The sequence below is a fragment of the Aplysia californica genome, unplaced genomic scaffold, assembly GCF_000002075.1.
Source record: "Aplysia californica isolate F4 #8 unplaced genomic scaffold, AplCal3.0 scaffold00154, whole genome shotgun sequence".
NCBI classification, from domain to species: Eukaryota; Metazoa; Mollusca; class Gastropoda; order Aplysiida; family Aplysiidae; genus Aplysia; species Aplysia californica.
In genome coordinates, this window is record NW_004797424.1 from 260,833 (window position 1) to 276,896 (window position 16,064).

A 16,064-nucleotide genomic window follows, 5' to 3' on the forward strand; every position below is an offset into this window, starting at 1 on the left:
AACGGCATTTTTTCTTCCGTTTGAAGGGGGAAAAAATTTTTGATCTAAAATATTGAATAGAAGAATCAGAGAGATGTCTTTTTGTGTTGAATTTGAAGCAATATTACTTATAACTTGTATTTATAGTTACAAATAGTATTACCTATAACTTGTAAAAGTGGACACACGTGACATTTCGAAGCTTCCATTTACTCTCTTTTTCAGAATCACATGCCAATAGTGTCTCTGTCTTTAACGCAAGACCAAATTTAAGAATATATGAATAAAAAATCAGTAGGCCTTTTTACTGTGCTGCAAGTCACAATTTAGAAATTTGTAAGAGATAATACAAATGCAAGCATTGTTCACATTTAAACTTTTTTTTTAACCATAGTAAATATTATTTTATATATATTGATGTGGGTAAAAATACGGTCATACAACACGCCTATGAACACACAGTGGACATTCTGATAGAAAGATATTCAATTTATTATTGCAGTCATTGATCGCACATCACAAAAACATTTATGATTTAAAAAAACAAAAACAAGTGAGGGAAAAGTGTTATTGGTTATATATTTTTTTCTTGTACTTTGCACTGATCACATACATAAAAGCTTCCTTGACAAAGCTAAAGTTCACAAAGGACTTGACTACAAAAATGTGTCTGTGAAGTGAAGCCATCGCGCTGTGAGATTCCATGTACGTGTTGGAGATCACTGGGAAAAAAATATAGCACAGCAAAAGTCCAGGACCACAAGATTTTATACAATATAGTCTGGCACACACACAGTGAAACACACACACAGTGAAACACACACACAGTGAAACACACATATGATGACACACACACAAAGTGAAACATACACATAGTGAAACACGCACATGGTGAAACACACACACACACACAGTGAAACACACACACACAGTGAAACACACACATGGTGACACACGCACATAGTGAAACATACACATAGTGAAACACGCACATGGTGAAACATAAACACAAACAGTGAAATACACATAATGAAATACACAAAATGATGCAAACACACACACACAGTGAAACACACATACTGAACAGGTTTTCAGGTCTGTACATGATCAAGCAAGTGGTCTTAATTACTGTATAATTTCACCGTTGGACAGAACAAAACTGAACAAGCTCTTGAATCAGAAAGCTGACAATAACACAAAAACTATCAGTCGGTGCGTAACAACTGCAAAGTAATCATACAGAAAACATAGCAACATTCCTTTGCCTGAAATATAAATAAAAACCAAAAAACTTTCACCAAATATTTTACATTCATTCCGTCTCGGTATAAAAAAGTTTGCAGGTACTCTGATATGGTTCACTCTCTCTACTTCTTGTTCAATGCTTCTGAACATAACCTAATACAGTGGCCACAACGCTGGAAAACTCAATCTCTCTTAGCAATTAACTCACTAAGGATTCGCATTCTGGTCATTTGACAAAGCTTGAAGACACGCTGTTATGGGACATTAAAAAAAAAAAGAGAACAACTTCCGTATTCACACTGATTTTTCAATTCCGTTTTCTATTGAAACTTAAAATGCAGGCAACAATATTCATACAATGAGATAGGGTAAATTCTTGTTTCTGGTTTGTGTATAATGGTTTAGAATAGGCCACAACATTGTCTGTTGCCTTGTAGGACAAATATGTCCGTGACGTCCTCGAGTTAATTCTGTGACTTCAAACTCTGACACATGGTGCGGCCTACATTTTCCAAGATGGCAGGAACACGAAAAGTGGTATTGTCAAAAAGTATCACAGACTAAAAACATCACATAAAATGGAAATGGTTAGATCTATAAAGAAGAATAAACAGTGCGGAACATTCAGGAATTATGAAAATCTTAAGACATTTGGAAAAATAGAATGCATACATTCATTCTACAATTAGTTCTCGAATATCCATGGGAAAGTATGAGGACTTCTGGCTGCACCAAAAGTCACCTCAATGATCTGTGATGAAAACATCTGCCAATCAAAGATTTTAAAAGACAAAGAAGAAAAAAACCGAAAGAAATGTGATATCTAGAGGTGAAAAAAATGTTGATCATCTAACTTATTCTACCCCAGAGCTCTGTCTGACTGTCTGTACCAACAAGCTGGTAACCTTTATCTACTGTCACCATAAACAAGTTCAAATGCATGCTTTCGGAATTGGACATAAATGCGACATTGACTTTTCAACATATGAGAGGGGTGCTAACAAAATGATTAATTTTTAGATTTTATCGCCATGGACATAGATAAGTCAAATTTATAGCTAAAAGTTGAACAATTTATGAGTATATAATGATAAAAGACATGTCTAAATTAAAGAAAATGGCATCAGCGAAAAAATCCGCAAATTTGACCCATGTGCCGATTTTTTACCAAACTCTCCATTTGCGGTTTCCGAGAAGTAACTCATTTTGTCAGCACAACTCACGTACTTCCTTCCCTCACCCACCGTCATCGTTACAAATCATGCTCAGCATGTGCTAGAATAGATGCAGGGATCACAGTGAAAATTTCTCCCAACTCCTAAACCTTGACGATTGATCAGATAGACTTCCGTAAATATTGTGCACCCACTCTCCCCCCTTTTCCACATCAGTTTAAAATGCAAAATGAACAAAAATATAGACACATTTCACTTACTTTCCTAACCCTAACCCTTACAGCCTAACTCAGGCTACTCATGGCATATGTGGACTGACTTAAGACCGGGAAAAACGACCGTCAGTGCGGATTTTGGGAAGTTCTTGCAACCGCGGAAAATAGCCGGATCCGCGGGAAAACTGTAATCCCTGTAAATGTGAGAAACTGTTCTGTCAATGGTGCGGCAAGATTTAACCGTAATCATTGACTTTTTATGATTCGAATGCTTTGCTTGGCAGAGCAATAGCCTTTAGTACTAATAAACGCGAGTAAGGTGCAAGAAAAGAATACAAAAAAATTTTAATAGGGGGAAGGTGCAAGTATCATTGATTTATGACTGGAGGGAGGGGGAGTGCATCTAGTCTAATCTAGTAAACTGGTACCTGCACATGGTGAATGTTGAGAACTACTGTAGTTCTTTGCTTGCACCTTACTCACGTTTATTTAATTAATAGTACAAAAAAAGGACTAGATATATTCCTGGGTCAAAAAGACAAACAAAAAAACAAAACAAAACAACCAAAAATCCCAGACAACTCTGGAAGAACTGCAAAAATAAGGAATAAAACTCTGAGTAGAAAGTCAAGGTGAGAAAATGTTGATTGAATCGCTTTTGTACCCGAGTGTTTGAATGAAGCTACTCGCAGAGACAAATCCTTGACTTGTCTGTGAACAGCTGACGAGTGGAATGATGGGAGACCTGGGGGTCATCTGGTGCACACACATGTGAAGACAACAGGGGTACGAACGACAGCAGACGCTTTTCTTTCTTTTCTTTTTTTTCTCTCCAAATTTTGAGTTCAAATCTCAAGAAGGTTTAAAGGCACAATATATTAAATTTGATTTATTTTTCTTTTTTCTTTCTTTCTTTCTTTTTTTTTTTTCTTCAAATTTTGAGTTCAAATCTCATGAAGATTTAAAGGCACAATATATTAAATTTGATTTTTTTTTTCTTTCTTTCTTTTTTTAGTTTTTTTTTCTCCAAATTTCGAGTTCAAAGCTCTAGAGGGTTCAAAAGCACATTAATTTTTTTGGGGTTTTTTTTCTTTTTTTCCTAGGAAGTATTGGCCCAACACAAAGCAAGGAGTCCGAAAACCTAATGAAAGAGCTACAGTGAACAGCAACCTTCGCACTAGAGAATGGGATGTCCATTTAACGATAAATGACGATGAAAAAGAAAACTTACCATTTTAAAGAGAGGGGGGGAAAAAAGCAGGGACCATGCAAGAATGAACAGAGAACATTTTACTTCCTCCTTTAAGATAAGATGTTCCAAAATTCAAAACTGTGATTTTGCAAAATCACCAAAGAAAGGCTCAGCTGTTTTTTTTCCCTCTGGTCTTTATGAGCAAATAGTACATCGACTGCTTGGGACAAGACTCCAAAAGATGCCATTTTGAAAAGTGACATTTGGGTCATGACGCTGTGAAATCAGGCGCTTGTCAATTTTGGGGCAATGTGGGTGTGGTAACATCTTAAAGCTATTTTAGTTGTCTTGCTATCAGTGAAAAGAATACCCATCAATCTTGAATAGAAGTCGAGATATTTAAGATTGAAGGAGGTGGGGGTCACCTAGTTTCAGAGCTTGAATTAGCGAGACAATGGATGCCAAAGTTTGGTTATTTCAAGAGCTTCATAGCTCGTGGAAACTGAAAATTTGAATATTTGGTGCCTTGAGTCAAAGTTTTTCAGCAAAATCCACCCAGTAATGTGTTCTTAATTGAAAAAAAAGGTGTAGAACCCCCCCCAAAAAAAATTCAATGAAAATTGCCAGACCGGCAGAAAAATGCCAGTTTCTTCAATTTCATTATTGTTATGAGTGCCTAATTTCACCACACTGCCTCACATACGACAGAGTGTTACACAGAACAGTCTACACTCTGTGTCTATCCATCACATATTCTGTCAATCCATCATACTCTGCTGTGATTCCCTCATATTCGGAGCAGCTTCAGTACGTCCTCTTTACACGCCACCAGCCCGTGGAACTCTCCTCGTTTGACGATCAGAGAAATCCACACGCAGAAGCCAATGCCGATGGCCATGCTCAGTTTGGCCGTACCCATGGAGATGGCGGCCATGATGCCGCTGTTGTCCCAGGTGAGGTCGGTGTAGGAGTTGACGGTGTACAGGATCAGGGACAGCAGGAACACCACCAGCTGATGGACAGAGACGAATACTTTTAGGTGGAGTTGTTTTTTCAGTTTCAGTAAGAGTTTTACAGCACTTGCAACACAATAAGGTCATATAAGTGCTGAAGATTTGAGGCGTTACAAGAGAGTTTAGTTTTTCAAAAGTTTTAGTGAAGGTTTTACGGCGCTCGCAGCTGCATAAGGTCATATTATATGAGCGCCAGAAGATTAAAGGTGTTACAAGAGAGTAACAAACATAAAAAAGAAGGAGGGGAGATAAGGACGACAGACGTTTGATAGGAAAGAAGAAGCAAACCACACCAGAGCACTCGCCAACCACCCACAATTTTAGGTCAGTTTTTTAAATAGTTTTAGCAAGAGTCTTACGGAACTTGCAACACAATACGGTCATATAAGTGCTGAAGATTAGAGGAGTTACAAGAGAGTTGGCTCCCACTATGAGTAATAATAGTAATAGTTTGTCCACAATATAATGATGACAAACTTAAACATGAGGAGAGGAAGAGAAGGTATAGACCTTGCTCGCTACTGCAGGTGATAAAGAGAGTAAAGTAGTACCATTTTACTTGCAGAAAGGATTTCCCTGACCTAACATTATGACTGGGAGAACTGACATTTTAAAGCACCATAAGATTTATTAGAATTATACAGTCATTGTTAGGCTATGGAATCTATTTTAAAAAATAATTTATGAAGACATTTATGTTAACTCTATCCGTACATAGTGTTTTACTATCATATCTATACGACATGGGGAAATCTGTGCTACCATTTTCCAAAGAGGAAATTTACTTGCTAATCCAATCTGTCCGCTTTGCATATGTTTTTTCGGAAATTACTAAAAGCTTCAAAGAGATCTTTGTACTAGAAGTATTCTAAAATGTGAAGAATACAAGCCCGGGGGTACAAATTGACCCCATGGCGTACAGATAGAGTTAAAGCACCATTAGAATTTTAAGGTTTGTCATTATTACACAATAAAATCTCTTTAAAAAATATATTCTTGCAGACATTCATGTTATTTTTTAAGACAACTGATAAGTTTCTCAAACCAACCTGGAAGAATTTCTCTTCCCTCAGACACTGACTGACGCCCTTGTCTAGAACCACAAGGCACTCTTGCAGGTTTTCTCTCTCAACTCTGCTCAGCATCGACTTTTTCTCCACGGGTGGTCTGTCTGTAGGAGGAAAAATTAAAGGGTTTGGGTTTCAAAAATTGTCCTGAGAGCCATATTGTAGAAAAGAACATTATAAAATAAGTCAGTTCATGTGAATTTTAAGAGCAGAAAATATCCAGGATATAATGGATTATTCCTCTTTGGTCTATATGGTAGATGATAAACAGTCCTACAATACCCCAGTAAGGGCTGCACACTCACTAAATGTGAAGATACATAAATAGCATAAACACTCATGCTAATAGTAATAGGAGCATGAGCAACATTGATGCTGTGTGTATCATTTCTACTTTCTTTCCTTCTTCACTAGTAACACTACACAAATTGCCACACCTTCAAATCTTCCTCCCCTCCCCCCTCCACCCTTTGTCTAGATAAAGCACAATTTAACCCCCTCACTCTCTCCATCCCCCCCCCCACCACAACAAAACCACAATCCCCCCCCCCTTCCTCCCCCCAACCCCCCACATAATCATATCATTAGAGTCTGTAGAAAGCTTACCCCCACCCCGAATTACAAACCTACAGCCAATTCTAAACAATCTGTGAACATTTGCGACCGACTCACCCCCATGTTTGCCGACAGTGAGATGAGCGACCACCGGCTCGTGGTCCGAGTAGTTGACGTTGTGGCCAGGAATCTTGCCCAGACCTCCCAGCTGGCAATCTCTCACCTCCACGGAGAAGTCTGAGGGCCGCGGGAATAAGACAGCCTGAGTTACCATTATCATCATCGTCATCATCATCATTGCCATCATCATCATTGCCATCATCATCATCATCATCATCATTGTCATTGCCATAATCATCATTATCATCGCCATTGCCATCATCATCATCATCGTCATTGCCATCATCATCATAATCATTGCCATCATCATCATCATCATCATGTCATTGCCATCACCATCATATTATCATCATCGTCGTTGCCATTATCATAATCATCAATGCCTCTCTCACTCTTGATCAATGTACAGGCCACATTCCACATTTCACTATCCCAGTCTAGCATCTTGATGTTATTCCATTTCCTTCCATTTTTCTCTCCATTATTCTCAGTGACTTTTCCCCCTGATAACTTACCCCGGGGATGTCAATCATCCATGGTGCAAACATTCCATGACACTATGGACTGAAAATGGACAAACGTAAAATGGAGATAATGACCTACCGAAAAAAAATTCCAAGCAGCGATAAAGCCATTCCTTACTTTTGTTCTTAGATGCAATCTTCCTCTAACCAAAAAAGTCATGAAGAATAGCTCTGTCTTTGCTTAGGTTTCTTTTTTTTTTGTCAGCAGTTTATCATCCCTGCGTTACATGTGCCACTTTTTATGGAACAGCCCAACAAAAGAAATGTGGAGACTAGTGGGCAGAATATTGTCATTGTCGTTAACGATCCAGAAAGCAGAGGGTAGAAAAGACTAATCCAGAAACCGGAGGGTAGAAAAGACTAATCCAGAAACCGGAGGGTAGAAAAGACTAATCCAGAAACCGGAGGGTAGAAAAGACTAATCCAGAAACCGGAGGGTAGAAAAGACTAATCCAGAAACCGGAGAGTACAAAAGACTAATCCAGAAAGTGTAGAAAGAAATATCCAGAAACCAGGTTGTAGAAAAGACTACTCCATAAAGTGTAGAAAGACTAATCCAGAAACCAGATTGTAGAAAAGACTAATCCAGAAACCAGATTGTAGAAAAGACTAATCCAGAAACTAGAGAGAGTAGAAAAGACTAATCCAGAAAGTGTAGAAAAGACTCACTGCTTTTACAGCTGTACATAACGTAGTCGATACGATCTCCCAGAGGCCTTTCCTTCGCCAGACTCGCTGGGGTGTAGCAGTTGCCAGCGACATCACAGGTCCCGATGTCCTCGTTTTCCACGCAGTTTTTCTGGGGAAATGTCACACTTTAGATATCAGCAAATTGAACTGAAAAGTTCATACTATATCAATACCTCAGTGACCACCTGCGTAATCACTGAGTCAGCCACAGTACGTGAAATAGTGAGGGAAAGTTCTCAGCCAAAAGTATCATCTTGTGTGTGTAGCATGGGAGAAGTTTAGCTTAGTTTTAGTAAGAGTTTTACGGCACTTGCAACACAATAAGGTCATATAATTGCCATAGATTAGGGGTGTTACAAGAGAGTAACAGATACAAATAAGGAGGGAAGATAAGGATGATAGATGTTTGATAGGAAAGAAGGAGCAGACAACACCAGAGCACCCACCAACCACCCACAAAGGAGAAGTAGAATCAGATCAATCAATAAAAGAATACAGTATCATCATCATTTTCTTAGCACTGATGCCACCAAAAAACTAGTGTTTGCCTTCATTTTGTCATGCATCGATTATTGCAATTCACTGTTTGCTGGCCTACCCGAAGAAAAAATTGCAAAACTCCAACGCATTCAAAACAATGCTGCCAGGCTTGCATTAAAGCAATCAAAACGCCATCATGTGACTCCCCTACTTAAAGAGCTCCATTGGCTTCCACTGAAAGCAAGAATTGAATTTAAGTTAGCCCTACTATGCTTCAAAGGTCAAACTAACCAGTCTCCCACATACATTCAAGAACTCATTGTACCATACACACCATCACGTGAACTAAGATCCAGTGGCTCTAGACTAATTTCAACACCTTGTGTGTCACTGAAGAAATATGGTTAGAGAGCTTTTTCTTTTTCTGGGTCAACAGTTTGGAACACTCTCCCTCATGATTTGAGGAGCGAAATAAAACTTGATACCTTTAAAAGGGGACTCAAAACACATCTATTAAAAAAATATTTTAATTAATGGACAGTACCTTTGCCTTTTTGTATGAGCATTATTTATTGTCTGAAAGAATGTTGCTGTCAAAAAGTGTGCACATGATGAATTTGTATGGTGTTAGTATGAATGCGTTTTTAATCTTCTATGTACGCCTTGGGCCCATGCTGTGGGGAAAGGCGGGATACAAATGCTCTTATTATTATTATCATCATCAAAGACCAAACAAATCCCTTTTTCTTGTTTTGTTTTTCTTGAAGCTTAACAATCTGCACCATGTTGGCACATTTTTTCTTAACTTACAAATATTGCCACCAAAATCAGGACATGGGACACCAAAAAAACCCAAAACAACATTAAATAAAAAGCCCCAAAACAACACAGTATCAGCAAGGGTTTGAGCCAGCCGCATCACTGCAACCCTTAGCTAGTTGTGTGCTCTTTTTTCATTCTTCTTTTTCCTCTCCTTCTTTTCAACTTTGTCTGCTTCTTTCTGCTTCTTCTCTCAATCTTCTCTTTTTCTTCTTCCTCTTATTTCCTCTACTAGTCCTCAAGGACAGTCCTAGGTGGATTCTTGAACCCAATGAACAACTAATACTTTCCAACTGTGGTATGGTATTTCTTGTCTTTCAGATAACCCTGGACCATTTCCAAGGGTACTTTTATTTATTTATACCAACCCGCTTCCTTGATTTTTTCAGATACATATGGTCGCCTCTAAGCACAAAGGGGCTAGACGGGAAAATGCTGTTTTGAGAAAATCGAAGATAAAGATTTTGCCCCTTGTTCAGTTTCTTTAAAAGACAAGGAGAGCTTTCTCTATAACCAAACATATACACACCAATGAAACCACTTCTCCTTATAGGCAGGGCAATGCCCACTTTTGGTGTGGGTCAAGATTTCTGGAAACAACCAAAATCAAGGTTAGCCCCCTTGTCCTTAAAAGTGACCATATGATTTTACAGTTCTGCCCACACAGCCGTGGAGAGTTGGGTCAATTTTGATTGGTCCTACAGCATCAATGTCTCAGTTTATTTTTCTCCTCCTCCCTTCTTCTGTGCTCAAACCAATTTAGACGACCAAGCAGTGCGTGAACTGTTGTGAATGCAACCAACTGGTGGTGTTTCACACACTCGTATGACATGACCGTATGCAGTTGTGAGTGCTGAACAAATCTTACTTAACCCTATCCGTACGTTGTGTTTTACTATCGTATCCATACAGCGTGGGGAACCCTGTGCCACCACTTTCCCAAGAGGAAATTTACTCGTTAATCCGTCTGTCAAAATAATTTTAGGAGGAATACTGAAAGTCTCAAAGAGATCTTCACACTAGAAGTATTCTAAAATGTAAAAAATCCACAATCCCTGGGGTACAAAATGACCCAAAGCAAACGGATAGAGGGTTAACTACGAAAACCAAAAGGGTAAGCTAAGGGTTGAGACTTTGAAATGACCTCTTCACATCTAGTAGGGAGCTAAATAACCTCCCCCCCTTTCCCTTACTCAAGTACCTCCCCCCTTACTCTCCCCAACAGCACCCACCTTCTCCAGCCAGGTGTCCTTGAGGGAACCGTTCTGCGTGATGACCTTGTAGCCAAGGCCGTGGGCTGGAGTATTGAGGTCGCCGGCGAGAATGATGAGGTCACAGTCGACAGAGGTGTAGCCGATGAACTGGCTGAGCTCCAGGGCCTGAGACAAGCGGTGCGCTCGGTACTCGTCCTCTAGGGGGTTGTACTCCGCATGGAACTGTGCAGTTTTGGTAAGAAGTTTTTCGTTAGTTGTAGTAGAGATATTACGGCACTTGTTTTGTTAGTTTTAGTAAGGTGGGTGCTTGTCTTATAGATAAGATAAGAGAAGGGTAAGTCAGACGTTGCTGTGTTAGCAAGATGGTTTTGAGTTAGTTTTAGTAAGGTTTTGAAAGATGTTTTTGGTTAGTTTTAGTAAGGTTTTGGTTAGACGTTTTTTGTTAGTTTTAGTAAGGTTTTTGTTTTAGCAAGGTTTTTGTTCTAGTAAGGTTTTACGGCACTTGTTTTGTTAGTTTTACTAAGGTTTTTGTTTTAGTAAGTGTTTTACGGCACTTGCAACACACATAGGTCAAGGTCATATAGGAGCAGAAGATTAGAGGTGTTACAAGGGAGTAACAAACACAAAAAAGAAGGAGGGGAGATAGAGACGATAGATTTTTTATAGGAAAGAAGCAGTAAACCACACCAGAGCACCCGCCAACCGTCCATTCACTGTGATGGGTACAGAACTGAAAAACCCCATCAAGACAGGCAAACGTTAACTCAAAAAGACTGATTATTTTATCATGTTTTTATCCTGTTAGATTTCTGGCCTTGACCAGATGACAAGGACATGTGGTTACTTGAGGGAGGCATTGCGCTACCAAGAGCAAAATGCTTGCAGCTAACAACAACAACAACATCCTGTTAGATTTAATACCCCTTTCACCACAATCAGGTTGAAGATCTTTTCCAGTGTCCGTCTCAAATAAATTTAGGAACAAGTCAAGAGAAAGGAGAGAGAGATTTCAACTCCCTAAACACCCAAAGTTCAAAACTGTTCTAGATAGGATTCAAACCAGGGTCATACACACACAGTCCAAAAATGATAACCTCTTTTTAAGATTTCATGAGAATACAGACAGTGGTGAAACTGGACTTGAATAGATGATCTCCACAGAGTAAATGCAACTTACATGAGAGCAATACAAATTGATATCAATTCCATTTTTGTGTATCCTGCACAGTCCAACTCCTTTCCCCCCGAACCAGTCGCCGTGAAAGATTTTATGGGCGTGTCCATTCAGGTGGTACCGATGATAGAATGTCTCAGTGATGGCGTGCTTTGAGAAAACACATAAACCACTGCCAATGGCTCCGCTGGTAAGAAAAGAAGAACATTAAACTGATAAGATAATGCAAAAGCAAATAGGATTTATCGCTATTGTAATGAATCAGTCATTATTTCTATGTGCAAGTACCATAAGCATACATATTATAAATATTAAATAACTGGCCAACTGAGCATTTCATTTTCACAATATTTTCACTTTTCGTTATCACACCAACAAGCACATAAACAGAATCAACCCCATGTGGGAACCCCATTGCAGACACTGTGATTACCACGAGGAGACCGTTGAACATCTTCTCCTTCACTGCCCAAACCTGGCAGTTCTTCGACGCAGGTTCCTTCACACACCTACAGACTTACAAAGCCTGCTCTACTCTGGCGTTGACCAGATGACAAGGACAAGTAGTTACTTAAGGGAGGCATTGCGCTGCCAAGAGCAATATGCTCGCAGCTAAAGGGATTTGAAAACAACAGCAACATCACTTTTCGTTTTCAGAAAGAACCGTTAGTATTATTTATTTATATTTGCTAATATTATACTTTCCACTCACAGCAAAACACATTTATAACAGTCATTTTCCAAAAATTGACATAAGCGAAATAGTATTTTTATTAACCTCTGATCACCAGCTTTTGTTCAATCTTGTACATAGCCACACACTTTACCCCATGACACAGGGTGTTTCACTTGTCATAATCCACTAAAATACAGACCCTCGACCCTCACAACATTGTGAAAGAGACAATCAAGAAAAGAAGCGCAAAGCCAAATAGAAGGATGACAAGTACTTGTCATAAGGTTTAGTCACCGAAGGATGACAAGTACTTGTCGTAAGGTGTAGTCACCGAAGATCCAGGCAGAAAACAACAAAGATTAAATAGGGGAAAAAAAACTGTTGCAGAGATATGACATGTATCAGCCTCCTAATCTGAGTCAACAAAATGGTGATTAGGACTTGAAAGAGGAACAAAGAAACTTTAACATCCATATCTGATATACCTTTGAAAATTATTGTGACAAGATGAGAACATCGCAGTGAAATCAAGTAACAACCATATTGCAATATGATGACTGACTATGTATCATATCAATGTACTTGTAATAATGTTGAAAAAAAAACACGTTTCTACTTAAATCCATACTTTGATCAAATGCTTAGCATTCTCATCAAATCTGTGACTGACCTGTAAAAATAGTGTGAAAATGGCAGAGTATGTTTCATCTTTTCACGCAGTATGTGGAAATCTGACTTCACCCAAATCTGAAAAAGAAAGAGAGAAAAAGTGTTAAATAAATTTTAAAAAATGAATGTCGAATGTATAAATCACATTCTAAAACTTGGCTTGGTTTACAATATAATATGTTTTTTTATACTGTATTTGGGGCTATTTGGGCAATGATCATTTTTTTAAAAAAAAGCTTTTTCAACATGAAACAAAGTATCGTACTGCAGATGACCAACAGTCATTCAAGATTAGTTTTCTTGTCCAAACATAGATTGAAATGAAACTGATCATAAGCAGTTGAATTTTCTTAAACATCTCTGAAATATTGAAAGACTGTCACGGCACTGCATGTAGGATACAAACCTGGCATTATCTGTCTGCACACATATTATATTTTTAAAAGCAAAATTTCCATGACTGAAACAGCACACCCAGTCAGAAATTTTTTATAAAACACAACCATGTTCAAATTCACATCAATATGCCATTCAAATTCACAATTGGTAATTATAATTTGACAACTTACCTCTTGCAGAAAAACGACATCAAAGTCTCCATTCTTCAAATAATCACCAATGGCATTTATACGCTCAGGACGGTTTTTGCATATAACAGGAAATGGCAATCCCCTGAAAAGACACAGTAGTCAATTTTGCTATATCTTTAAATAACCATCCACTAGTCCATTTTGCTATATCTTTTAATAACCATCCACTTTCTCATTAAAAAAAAAAAGATTGACACTGAATGCCAATCACACAACACGTGATGACCTGACCATCAATGATTTATTTATAGAGGCACCAGCCATCCATGTCCAGGTGCTGTTTTAGCCTCTTTTTCCTGTATGCGGATTAATAATATCTTTTTGCCAATTTATTGGTTCCGCTTCTATGTACCCCATATCTATGGTTCTCAATCTGGAAATCGTCTATAATTCGCTGTAATTGCCCCCCGTCCCCTCCCCCTACCATTTCTCATCATCCCCCCCCCCCCCCCCCCCCCCCCCCGTTATAGTGTCATCATATTTATATTAGCGTCTATTTTTATCGATAACACGATTATGAATTAAGGGCAGTATTAATGATAATTAAGAAAAAAAACCACCATCAATTAAATAATAAATAAATAAATAAATAAATAAATAAATAAATAAATAAATAAATAATGTTAATGATTGTCATAATACAAATATTGATAATGAGAAGAAGAAGAAGAAGAAGAAGAAGAAGAAGAAGAAGAAGAAGAAGAAGAAGAAGAAGAAGAAGAAGAAGAGGAGGAGGAGGAGGAGGAGGAGGAGGAGGAGGAGGAGGAGGAGGAGGAACACAGTCAAAACATCAATATCAAAAACAATAATACCTGCAATAGAATTGATTTGAGTAAAATAATGAAATAATATCAAAATAATAAATGGAGTAATATTATTATAAATCAAAATTTCTAAAAGGACACTACTTGGAATCCGCCGATTGTATGGGATCAGATACCTTGTATGAATACGTTAAATTAGATAATTCAACCCATACAATTTGAGTTATATCTTCAGATCACCATCCTTTTTTTTCAAGAGGAAAGCAGCTGTCTATTTATATATATTATATTATTGCCTGTTTCTGTTTGTTTGCCTTTGTGGCATGTGCTTGCAAGATTGTAAAGCCTTGCTTGATCAACATTTTAAATATTGTTCTATTTATGTTTACCGCTTAAAGCATGCAAAAAAGTTACTGCGACAATGCTTTCCTTTACACTTGTACGACCGCCTGCCTCTCTCTCCATCCATCTCCGCTATTAGACATTCTCTTACTATGATTTAAGTGTTGGTATTTTTCCAGTTAAAGCATTAATATATACTTTCGATGCCCTTTCGAAAGTTATAATTGCGCTAAAGAAACAACACACCATAAATGCCGTAATTTTGGACACTTGTTTAATCAAGCACACGGCGTGATGCTCTCTCACCCTCTCACTTCTGCACTACCCATTGTCTGCCCTGGGCCTTTATCTCGCGGTGACCAACTTCCGATAAGGCGGCCTTGTTCTCTGACCGTCTAGATATGATGTCATCTCAACAATTGACAATGAAATCGGAAATGACTAGATCTAGATCTAGATCTAGATTAGATCTAGAATCTAGATCTAGTCAAAATTAGTGGACTAGATCTAGATATCTAGATCTATTTAGTCTAGATCTAGATCTATTAAATTAGCCTGATTCGCCTCAGGCTCAGGGACAGGATCTGGCAGTGCAAATAAATTCACCCACTAGGATGTTAGATAATATAAGAAAGTGGCTATTCTCACCCGCCCGGAAGTTCTCGCAAGATCAACTCCTCCCCTCTTCTTTCTCTCTCTGTCTCTTTCTGAATACTGTCTATCGGTGTGGACGATCAAATTGACCAAAACAAAGTTAAAAAATGATGTTAAAACACAAAAGTAAATTAATTTGGTTGTCTACAAAGATGCTACGGCTATTTAACTTTTCGAATCGAGCCGAACTATGCGGGTCGCCATGCCATTTTGTTTTGCCCGGAAATTCTCGCGCTACTCCTCTCTCTCTTTCTCTCTCTCTCTCTCCACTGCCCACAGACAAAATTGTACGCTTTTAGTAGGCTACAGTTGAAATGGAACGTTTGTTCACGGCACAGAATTCTACAATTTTTCCTCACAGTGTAGAATTCTATGGTTTAGGGTGAACGCAAAATTTGGTGAACGCGCACCGGGTGAGAATAGCCACAAGACTCGCCTGCACTATTCTCACTCCGATCTAGATATCTAGATATCTAGATCTAGATATCTAGATCTACATCTAGATATCTAGATCTAGATCTAGATCTAGACTAGATTCTAGATTGAGAACTTTAACTTATCATAATAATAATTTTAGTAAAATACTTTCTTCTAGATTCTATATCTAGATTTAGATCTAGATCTAGAGATCTAGATCTAGATTCTAGACAGAGATATCGCATTAGCAACATTCAGTGCGAAGCAATACTAACCAACAATTCAATGTGAATATCTTTAACTCAGTTGTCATCGTTGCAGACAATACAACAATCAGCTAGATATATGATGCTTCTCTCGTTGGGCTGACCGGTTTGTTGACATTTGTTGTGAAGATTTGTTTAGACCAAGCACCGGAAGTTTACATGATGTCAAAGGATCTAGGGATCAATCATTTATAAATTTTGTAAATTAATGTCATAAAAAGTTT

At 38.2% G+C, this 16,064-nt stretch overlaps 1 protein-coding gene across 1 annotated transcript; it reads right to left on the reverse strand.

The window, feature by feature from the left end:
• Positions 1–3,512: 3,512 nt before the first annotated feature.
• On the reverse strand, positions 3,513–15,989 carry LOC101859782 (sphingomyelin phosphodiesterase 2). The gene is made up of 9 exons (XM_005097408.3): positions 15,850–15,989; positions 13,377–13,479; positions 12,809–12,885; positions 11,466–11,649; positions 10,307–10,510; positions 7,755–7,884; positions 6,559–6,678; positions 5,869–5,990; positions 3,513–4,818 (listed from the first exon to the last, which is right to left on the reverse strand). Exons 1-9 carry the CDS (start codon positions 15,885–15,887, stop codon positions 4,594–4,596), a joined length of 1,203 nt encoding a protein of 400 aa, XP_005097465.1. The 5' UTR covers positions 15,888–15,989; the 3' UTR covers positions 3,513–4,593.
• Between the last annotated feature and the right edge of the window lie 75 nt (positions 15,990–16,064).